General features: G+C 37.9%; 1 protein-coding gene across 1 annotated transcript; it reads right to left on the bottom strand.

The window, feature by feature from the left end:
• LOC132169737 (cysteine-rich repeat secretory protein 1-like) lies at positions 1-1,655 on the bottom strand. Its single transcript, XM_059580720.1, has 4 exons — positions 1,126-1,655; positions 945-1,031; positions 688-839; positions 1-110 (listed from the first exon to the last, which is right to left on the bottom strand). The coding sequence occupies exons 1-4, from the start codon at positions 1,653-1,655 to the stop codon at positions 1-3; spliced, it is 879 nt and encodes a 292-aa protein (XP_059436703.1).
• Between the last annotated feature and the right edge of the window lie 10,025 nt (positions 1,656-11,680).

Raw genomic sequence — 11,680 nt, 5'->3', positions numbered from 1 at the left:
TCACGCTTCTTCTCCGTCTGCATCGGCCTTCCGCCCCTCCGCCAGCCAACCTCGCTCCGGTGCGACTTCCCCAAATCCCTTGCTGATGTTTCCGGTTTTTGGGTTTGGATCTATGTTTATGCTTTTTAAATTAGATTACTGCCTTGTACTGCTTTGTTTGAGCTTGTTTGTGGGGATTTTTATTGCCAAATGCCGGTTTGCTTCTCTGACAGACCCATTTCGAATGGTTTCAGTGCCTACCTTCCATTGGCATCCTTTTGGATGCCTTGTTCGCTGCTTGCTCGTGAGGTACCTTCGGGTAGCTCCGGGTTTTGCCTTTGAAACCGCTTTTAGCGGCCCTTCTAGAGAGGCCCGGGTCATTTATGACCCATTGCCTACTATTTGTGTGTATTTTCTGCACTGTAATTTTTGTTTTGGGTGTATTGTTGGGGAGCCCAACCCTTATTTGGTGTTTTAATCCTTGTACCCGCTCCTTATTTGCTTAAAAAAAAAAAAAAAAAAAAGTAATAGAGCATTCACAATGGAGTAGCTAAATTTTTATGCAAAATGATTCCTCAAAAGTCACTTTATCTAGTTTAGCTAATAAATTTATAAAGACCTCCTACATCTAATTAGCTATATTTTTATCTATATCATTTAAATATTATTTATTTTTTTAACTCTTTATTGATTCTATCATAAATTCACCTGTTTGTGTTCTCTTGTTCCTCCCATGATAAACAGCACAAGACCCAACAAGAACTGCTATAACCGATATTGGGATACAAGCAATCACCACAACCATCCAAATCTTCAATTTAGGTGCTTTTCCATAAGAAGATTTCGGTTCACCAAGACCACTATTTTAAAGGAAATCAATCAGCAAAATTCTTATGTCCTTACCTTCGGAATTTGGGTAGGTTAAGAACACATTTGAGGCGTTGTAGAATTGGTAGAGCTGAAACCTCACATTACAATTCCGACTAACAATAATTCCACCTTGGCGTGAATCGCAGCATGCATGAAGATCTCCCAAGGCCGGCACCAGACAACTATAACAGGAACTTTCAGAGATGTCCCTAGTACATTGTACAAGACCATAAATTGTTTTTCTTCCTGGAAAATTTAATTTCCCCAGTTGCAAACAAGCCCTTCAAAGGATCAGACGCAGCCTCCTTTGAGATGTTAATCATTAAGTACTTTAATACTTCATCAAAACGAAATGGATTTGATAGATTTTTCTCCAGATAAATCTGCTCTGGATACTTTCCAGTATAAATCATCAAGGAAAAGAAATTCTGCAAGGAGTAGCGAACTTGGCAGAGTTCAAACCAAATCATTGGATCTTCAGTTTTGCACTGCTTCAGGATTTCCTGGCTTGCATTCTTTATGCAATCCAGGCAAACTGTGGAGTTGACATCCCCTCTACAAAGTGCTTGAGCATAGACTTTTGGGTCCTCCCCGGTAGAGTTGTTGTAGAAACCAGTTACCGAAGTATTGGATGGCAATGACTGAAGAAGGAGCTTGAGATTGTTTTCAAATGGGCTGCTGAGTGTGTAATTTCTGGACTCTGGGTCACAAAAGGTATAGACAGGATCTCCGCTGGCAAGGACACGGCGCATTAAAAGTGGTATAATTAAGAAAAGCATAGCTGAAACAACATCATCTTTTTCCATCTTCCAAATATGCTAGAAAATTGGATGACTGCTTCAGCTGAACTGCTGAATATTTCAACCTTCGACAACCAGATTTATCTTCAAGCTTGTGTCATGTTAAACCGCTGAAATTACACAGAAACTTCCGCGCTGCATCTGGATACCGACACAAAATCTTTTTCTCAACAAATTTACCTGTAGTTTCTTGAGTTGACAAACCGAAGCCATAGTATATATTATCATTAATTTTTTGTTTTTGTTTATTGAATAGCCAATGGAGTTCACCAAGGTAAGAGTCAAATAATCGACTAACATTATTAAATTTACTTGTAAATTACTGATGTTGTTTGGAGGTACATCTCCAATATTATTTTCGATTTCTTTTATTTTTTTAGAAGTCTTATAATTGATAGTACCTACAACATTACTCGTTTTGGCAGTCCATTAGAGTAATTTTACCCAACACGCAAAGTCCATGTGACAAGGTCCTTGAACCAAAAAGCAATGCTATATATATATATTATGCACAAATGTGGGTCTCCTGTAACATTTGTGCATAAAGATTAGTTTTTTTTGGGGAGGGGGGAGGGGGGCATTATCGTTGGCTCAGATTCAAGAACTCCAGCAGTACTTATAACTTAGTTTTTTAGTTAAATTTAGTCATTATACCTTCTTCTTCTTCTCATTTTTTTTTTTTTTTTCAGTCTTTGTAAAATAGCATTTTTCCTACAATTGATTTTACTGTATCAACTGTAAGTAATATAATGTCATTTCCAACTGTTTCAATTTTTTATTTTACTCTTCTTTCTCTCTCCCTCATTTTCTCTCTTTAGTTCATCTCGAAGACTCAAGACTCCACCGAAACACCTCTCAGCATCCAAAATATTTTTTCCTCTTCTTCTCTTTCTCTCCCACTTTCTCTTCTTCTCTCTTCTCTTACATTCTTAGCACCCAATTTTCTTTTCCTCGAAACTTTTGTCTCTGAAACTCTAGGAAGCTAGAAAGAAAACTCTTGAAGGTTAGTCAAAAGTTTTTAAGAAATTTCGGTTTAATGGGTCAACGAAGATGATGGGATTTAGGAAATTTTGGTTCAAAGGGTTGATCAAGATGATAGGTTTTACAAAATTTTGGTTCGAAAGGTTGAAATCAGATTTCATGGGTTTTACTAGATTTGGGTTTTGAAGCTTTGTTGAATTTTGGGCTCAATTTATTTCAACGTAAAATGGTTTCCAGAAAATGATTTTTGCATTTTACGGTATTTACTTCAACGTAAAATAGTGATCAATGGAAAATATTTTCCTTTTAACCGAACCTTCTTCTTTAATTTTCACAAAACCGTAAACAATTTTTCGATTTTGAGCATCTCATTCTCAAATCGACGGACCCTGCCAAAACTCGCCTAGGACCTCACCGGGACTTGCCCGAGACCCGCCCAAGACCCGTTCGGGACCCTGCTAGGACCTACCCGGGACTTGACCGAACTTGAACGGGACCCACCTGGACCTACCTAGGACCCGCCCGAGACCTGACCAGAACCTACAAGGGACTTGACCAGGACCCGACTGGGACTTGACTGGGACTTGCCTGGGACCCCACTGGGACCCGCCCGAGACTTGATCGGGACTCACCCGGGACTTGATCGGGACCCGCTCAGGACCTAACCGGGACCCAACAGGACTGGCCTAGGACCTACCGGGACCCTGCTAGGACTTGATCGGGACTCTCTCGGGACCCCGCCGGGACTTGACCGGGACTCGCCCGGGACCTGATCGGGACCCGACCTGACCTACCAGTGACCCTCCCACCCAAGACTCGTCCGGGACCTGCCTAGGACCCAACCGGGACTCGCCTGGGACCCTACTAAGACTCGACCAGGACTCGTCCGGGGCTTGATTGGGACTCGTTCTGGACCTGCCTGGGACTCATCGAAAAATATTTTTGGCGAAAAACATTTCCTTAAAAGTGATTTCTTAAAAAAAAATTTCGGCATTTGGCATATAAGGAAAATCAGACGAGTCCCAGTCGTTGAAAAACATTTTTTAGCAGAAAACATTTTCTGATATGTGGTGTGTACGCAAAATCATATTAAACACAAAATTAAGAAAATGTTTTTATCAGGTCTTGGGCGGATCCTGCCAGGGTCTCGGGCTTATCCTGACGAAGTTCGGGCGGGTCTCAGGTGAGTCGCAGTGGGGTCCTTGCAGGACTTGGTTTGGACACCTCTATGGCTTGGTTAGGACAATTTCATAATTTAGAGTTTAATATGATCTAATAAAAAAGTATATATAAAAAATATTAAAACAAAATGATTTTCTGTGCGCGTGGTAAATGCCGTAAAATGTTTTCGGCAGAAAACATTTTTAGGGAAAATGACTTCCCTGAAAATATTTTTTGATGGAAACCATTTTACGTCGAAGTAAACGGATTTAATTTCTTGTAAAAAATTGGGACTTTTTTTTTTTAAATTAAATTGGCTGTGAACGTTTGTATATATATAGACATTGGGGTGAATTGAGGTTTAATGTTGATGTTCGTCACAATTGGGGTTTAATGTTAATGTTGATTACTTTTTCAATATACATGGCTATATATACACAACGTTTGTGTGTGAATTTACAAGAGAATAGCAGAGAATAATAATTTTCCAGTATTTCACAACAATATATGAAATGAATGATTTCATATATAAGTTTTAAAAAAATATATAATAAAAAAAATGAGAAATAATATTTAAAAGGAAGTAAACTGTAAAATAGAAGATATGTCGAAGTGTGTAGCGAAAAAAATAGTAGCTAAAATGGTGAGTTGTACTTTTTCAGTTGCTAAACTAACAACCATTGTTGGAGATGCTCCAAGTACACATTCCTCAACGTGGTAATTAAAATCGGGGAGAAGGCTTGAGTGTGTCCACTTATGAGTAGCAACAACTATATATGTTTAAAGAACACTTGTTTGCAATAACTCTAGCAGTAGTTAGCCAGCAAAGATCAAGGGACTTTGAATGCCCATATTTATAGTGCTTATTCAGAATGCTTTAGTGAAAGCCTATACCAGGAAGAAGGCTTGAGAATATGCACCAATTATTCATCACCACTCACTAGAAACCAGTCTTCAGTATGAGAGAACAGCACTCAGCCAACAGCTTTTATATCTTAATTATTGTAAATTAGCAAAAATACTAAATTATTTAGGGATTTGGGTTCTCTTATATTTTTTAAAATATGAATTCTAAAATTTGAGCCATCTATTTCATCTAACGATTTAAATAAATGTAAAAGTTTGTGTTACCGAGGCAAACAGATTTTACATATTGAAAAACTAAAATTAATTACCTCGGTAATATATGTTAGTTCTTGTGTTGGCTTAATTCAGTTTCAAAATGCAGAGACTACTGTTTACGGGCTCAAACACTGATATAGAATGCTCAGAATCCAATCTCCACCGTTCATAGTGTAGATTCATGTGTTATGAATGTCCTTGCAAAACTTCAGCTCAATCGGACCACAAATGCCCATCGATCGGAGCTGTTGATCAAGGTTGGACAGTATTTCCAGAATGTTGTTTCACCCATTGCATGCCCTGTCTGGATAGGCCTTCCCTGGGTCCAGACCGCATTTTTAGAAACTCTATTTTTGCTCCGCAAGGCCCTGTCCGGACAGCCCATTAACCTGTCCGGACACTCCATAAGTTTTAGGCCCAAAAACGTGATTTTAAGTGGGTTAGGTCTAGGGTTTTGTCTTGGGTATATATACATCATTATAGAAGTAAGAGACACAAATTTTCACCCCCAGAGAGTTCGTCGGAGGCTGTGCTAAGAGAGATCATATGTGGTGAGCGTTAAATTGAATCTCTTAAAGTTTTAGTTATTCCTTTGATTAATCTACAGTTGAGAAGTTTATCGGAAGGGTCCGATAAAGGAAAATCATGTTGAAGAAGATTGTGAGCAAGGAGACGAATTGTAGGCTTGTCAATCTTACAGAGCCAAGGTTTTGCAAAGGGTTGTAAGTGTTCCTAGTGTTTGTAATCTCTGGATAATCTTTTGATAGTGATTTCTTGGGTTTGGCTGTTCCGGAGACGTTTTACTTTTAGATCGGTTTCTAAAAGGTTTCCTCTTCGTAACCAAAATATCTATATCTGCCTCTTTATTGCTTTATATATTTTGGGTGATTGAATTGTTTATTGCTTCAGAATATTAATTCCGCATAAATTGTGATAAACAAGTTTTGGAGTCGGTATAGCGTTTTTCAATATACAAACTTATAAATTTGTTTAAACTATTAGATAAAATAGATAGCTCAAATTTTATAGTTTGAAAATATTATATTTTAAAAAATATGAGAGGATCTCACTCCATTATTTAGTTGTCACGCTGAGGCTGATGACTAGCTTCCTAGGAATTTTCTCATTGGATACTATTCTGGGTCAAGTAGGATGAATGCAATTAAGTCATTAGTATTGTAAGTATTAAAGATGTTTACACTTTATTAAAACTAATGAGTAGCTGTCATGACTATAAAGACACATGACCGGCCATGTGCTATTTAATGAAGTTGGATAAGTTGAATTCTTTGTTTCTTGTTTATTTTACCTTTAAACCTTTGTTATATTATTTACATATTTTATTCGTTTGCTTATATATTTAGTCCTTATGGGTGACTTTTAAAAATCAGGTGTTTTTTTTTTTTCTAAAGAAAAATCAGGTGTGATTAAAGCTATAATTGAGCTCAATATTGAATATTTAAGTCGAGAATAACTTCTATAAGGAGGTGGTGTAAACCACTTCCGTTGTGCCCACCAATTGTTTAATTTTGTTTTGAATATAAATTGAGCTTGAATTTATCATGGAGCAAAATAATATATTTCAATCCGGTTCACTTAATTTTCGAACAAACAAGAGCTATATCTATTACAATAAAAAAATTTGTCTTTTTAAATAATTTTCCAACATTAATGTTTAACGTGTTCACAATACAAAGTTAGATAATACTATAAAAATAATAAAAATAAAATTATATAATTTTCTATGAGTTTAGCTTGTTTAATAAACAAATCCAAAATTTTATTCAAACTTGGTTTATTTAATAATTAACCAAACCGAATTCAAGTCCAACTGTTTACGAACTGCTCTATTCATTAAAAGAACCAAGTGTGATCTTGGCATTTTCAGTTAACCCACTTTAATCAGATTTTAAACCATAAAGAAATTAAACCATCGGATTCCCTACAACTAATTGTCCCAATTACACATAATTCGGCACATCTGCAATAGGACAAATGCAAGCCTGCATAATTAATCCTGCATCTCAGGTTGTCTGAAGTAGGTGAGCCCACGCCTGTCCTTTGTGGGAATCCTTATTGGAATTTGAAGTCTATTGCGTATTCTCACAAGTTAATGATGTACTAAACTTGACAATTGAATTGGAATATATATATATAAGTCATTTTTTTTTTTTTTTTTTTTTTTTTTTGTGGAATTCAAGGCGAACACAAACTTTGAAATCATATTCATTGACCAAATTAAATATTACATGTGTAACTCACATATATGATAGAGGTCAATTACAAGCAAATACAAACTTCTATAATCTATAATCTATTGATGTATTGCACACAAAAACGAAGTTTCAATTCTTTTATGGGTTCCATCACCGAGGCCCAATATTGGAAATTGATAAGCCGTTGATAGAGTCATAACATGTTTCGTTGTGATCCGTGAATCTCTCTACAGAAAACGTAGGTCGTTGAGGTTGGGAAAGAGTTATACTTTCATTTTTTCAACATTACTACCACAGAAGACATGGTTGGTCTATCATTTGCATCTTGTTGAGCACACAACAATCCAATATGAATGTATCTTAGAAATTCATCCGGGCAGCATGAGTCATTCAATAACGGATCCATCATCTCGAGCGCTTTCCCTTCATTCCATAATTGCCATACCTGCACCATTATTTAATGTGTTTAGGCGTAGAGTGCTTGGGTGCGTTCGATCGCAATAACAGAATCACCACGCACACCCTTGGCCGCATGCGATCGTCGCACTCGGACAGCACACCACGTGACCTATTTTAGGTCACTTTCCCCCCCCACCCCACAAAATTTTCTTCCCCTGCGCCGTACACCTCTCCAAGCACCCACGCACCTCCGGCACAACCAGAGCACACAACCACTCGTCCACCATTTTTAATCACCTCTACCACACAACCACCACACGGTTCTCTTCTCCGGCAACCATACCAGGTACTTTTCACCACTTCTACTTTACACCCCATTCCTCATTCCCATCAACACCCCAACCACGATCACTTTCGCAACTTTTTTTTTTCTCATATTTCTGTAATTGTGGGTGTTCATCCACCCACATTGCTTTGTTGTGGTTAGATTTTGGTGTTTTTGCAGGGGGTTTTGAGTGGAGTTGCGTTGTTTTGCAATTTTGGCTATCTCTAGTGCACACTAGGTGTTCGACAAAAGTCCCCAATCAAGCTCATCATGCCAAGAACTCGAGCTTCATCCTCCCGAGGGTCCGATACCCGAGCCATTTCTCCTCCGCCCACTTTTGAGGAGCGGGAGCTGCTATTTGAGACCACTTTCGCTATTCGCGAAGACTTTGAAAATCTTGAGGGGACTCAATGGGCGGTCGCCGAGTTCAAGCGACGGGGGCTCAAGAAACTTTTCAAGCCAGTCACCCCTACTGCTTACAGAAAATTGGTGATCGAGTTTTATGCCCACCTGTCTCATGACTGCAGGAGGCTGGCTGCCCTCTCTTCGAAAGTGCAAGGCAAAGCTATTGACGTAATACGGGCCGACATTACTACTGCCCTTCAATGGAATGATGAGCAACCTCTAGAAGCCGCACAACTTGCTGACCAACCGGCCAGCTTCTACGTGGCGGAAATCATTGAGGACATGTGCGAATGGATATATGCCGATGCCCACCATAATGCCAGCAGCCGATCCAAGTTACCTCAACGGCTTTGGTTTGTGGATTCTGTATTACACCGTAATGCTTTTCCCTTGGGGCACAAAAGTCAGAGGTGGGATCAATTTCTTCAAGCCTTCTACGCCTTCCATAAAGGTGCTTGGTACTCCATTCCCGACATAATTTGAAAGCAAATTACAAATTTTGGAATGGGGTGCACGTTGGAGGAGCGGGGTCCACACATTCATGGGGGTTGCCTTTTCCATACTTAATCTCCTACATCCTCCGGAAGAAAGGCTTCAAGGGTACCGCAGCTGATGAACCAATCACAACTACTCCTATATTTGGCATTCGCCAATGGAACAAGAGCCTCTCCCACATGCCCCAGGTAGCTCCAGCACCAGCAGCTGGTGCAGAAGAGTATGAGGCCGAGCCAATGGCCGAAGATAAACCTGTAGTTGATTCAGATACAGCTGAGGAGGAGGCCCCGAGAATTTTTCGTGAAGCATGAAACCGCTCACTTAGTGAAGAAATAGCGGGCCTTTAGAGAGAGTTGGCTGGCCAAAGAAATGAGGCTCGGAAAAATAACGAATTGATGGACAAACGCCTAGGAGCCTTAGAAGAATTGATGCAGTCCATTGTCAACCGGTTGCCACCACCATCTGTAGGAGCATCATCTTCTGGACAACAGTAAGCAGGGACTACCATCTGACTGAAGACGTTAAACTTAGCGCTCATAGGAGGCACCCCATAGTTTACCCTTTTTATTTTGTTTAGTATGTTTAAAGTTAATTTTTTTATTTGTCTTTAGTTTTGTTTTTTTTTACTTGCTTTTGTGTTTTCTTATGGGAATGACCCCGTATTTGCACATGGTCGGTTGTTGAATTGCAAGGTATCAATATATTTTCACTTAAAACTAAGAGGAATTATTTTACGGTTTAGATTTTGTTTTGTTATATTTAATAGTGTAAAATCTTTCCATAAGGTATCAATATATTTATCATATAATATATATACACTATTAGATCTGTAAAATTTAATATGAATTATGAAATGGGAATTAACTCTTCAAATTAGTCCAAATGTAACTCCTAACCAAATGGCAAATATATACAAATTAAAATCTTTCTTTAGGAGGATGGAATTGACGGTGCATATTGTGTCACTTTTTTTGAAAATTTTAAATAATGCAGTGATATATACACAATTTTAGTAGACGTTATTGGGCAGCAATAACAGATATATATATATATTTGAGCCTTTCTAATATTGCGATCGATCGCACCTTGGGTACGATCGATCGCAGTAATAGAATATTGGCTTTGAACATTCTGTTACTACGATTGATTGCACCTTGGGTGCGTTCGATCGCAATAACAGAATCACCACGCACATCCTTGGCCGAATGCGATCGATCGCACTCGGACAGCACACCACGTGACTTGCTAGGTCACTTATTTTTATTTTTCTATATACTCTTTAGGGTCCACTAAAGTCGACCCTAAAGAGTAGGTACTAGCGTCCACTATCAAAGTGGACACTAATAATGTGTCTTTAGCGTCCACTTTTAGTGGACGCTATTGGTCATCAATTTTAATTTTTTAATTTTTCTACCTATTCTTTAGGGTCGACAAAGTCGACCCTAATACTTAAGCATTAGGGTCGACTTTCAAAGTCGACCCTAATAATGTGTCTTCAGCGTCCACTTTTAGTGGACGCTATTGGTCATCAATTTTAATTTTTTATTTATTTTTTTTTAATTTTTCTACCTATTCTTTAGGGTCGACTTTGAAAGTCGACCCTAATAATATGTCTTCAACGTCCACTATATTGGTCATCAATTTTAATTTTTAATTTTTTAAAATTTTTTCTACTTACTCTTTAGGGTCGACTTTCAAAGTCGACCCTAATAATGTGTCTTCAGCGTCCACTAAAACTAATGTGTCTTCAGCGTCCACTAAAAGTGGACGCTATTGGTCATCAATTTTAATTTTTAATTTTTTTTTTAAATTTTTCTACCTATTCTTTAGGGTCGACTTTCTAATAATGTGTCTTCAGCGTTCACTATATTAGTCATCAATTTTAATTTTTAATTTTTTTACCTATTCTTTAGGGTTGACATGCTTAAGCATTAGGGTCGACTTTCAAAGTCGACCCTAATAATGTGTCTTCAGCGTCCACTTTTAGTGGATGCTATTGGTCATCAATTTTAATTTTTTATTTTATTTTTAATTTTTCTACCTACTCTTTAGGGTCGACTTTCAAAGTCGACCCTAATAATGTGTCTTCAACGGCCACTAAAAATAATGTGTCTTCAGCGTCCACTATTGGCCATCAATTTTAATTTTTTATTTATTTTTTTAATTTTTCTACCTATTCTTTAGGGTTGACTTTCAAAGTCGACCCTAATAATATGTCTTCAGCGTCCACTATATTGGTCATCAATTTTAATTTTTAATTTTTCTACCTATTCTTTAGGGTCGACATACTTAAGCATTAGTGTCGACTTTCAAAGTCGACTCTAATAATGTGTCTTCAGCGTCCACTTTTAGTGGATGCTATTGGTCATCAATTTTAATTTTTTATTTTATTTTTAATTTTTCTACCTACTTTTTAGGGTCGACTTTGTGTCTTCAGCGTCCACTAAAAAGAATGTGTCTTCAGCGTCCACTTTTAGTGGACGCTATTGGTCATCAATTTTAATTTTTAATTTTTTTTTAAATTTTTCTACCTAAAGTCGACCCTAATACTTAAGTATTAGGGTCGACTTTGAGAGTCGACCCTATTGATCTTTTATTTGATTTTTTTTTCTTTTTTTTATTTTTTTCCAGCTTTTAGCGTCCACTTATTGGTGTACTATCAGCGTCGACTATTGTCGACGCTAAAAGTTTTTTTTTGGCCGCTTAAATTTTTCCCGCCCCTTTAATAATTCCCGCATGTATATTAGGGTCGACTTACAGTGGACGCTAATAGTCAGCCTTTCGACCCATTATTAGCGTCCACTTTTATGTGGACGCTAATACTTAACTATTAGGGGCGACTTTCAAAAGTCGCTCCTAATAGTTGAGTATTAGGGGCGACTAAAAAGTCGCCCTAATAAGTCGCCTCTGATGAGTCAGTTTCTTGT

The sequence above is a fragment of the Corylus avellana genome, chromosome ca2 (assembly GCF_901000735.1).
Source record: "Corylus avellana chromosome ca2, CavTom2PMs-1.0".
NCBI classification, from domain to species: domain Eukaryota; kingdom Viridiplantae; phylum Streptophyta; class Magnoliopsida; order Fagales; family Betulaceae; genus Corylus; species Corylus avellana.
This window is presented reverse-complemented; position numbering and strand designations above follow the sequence as displayed.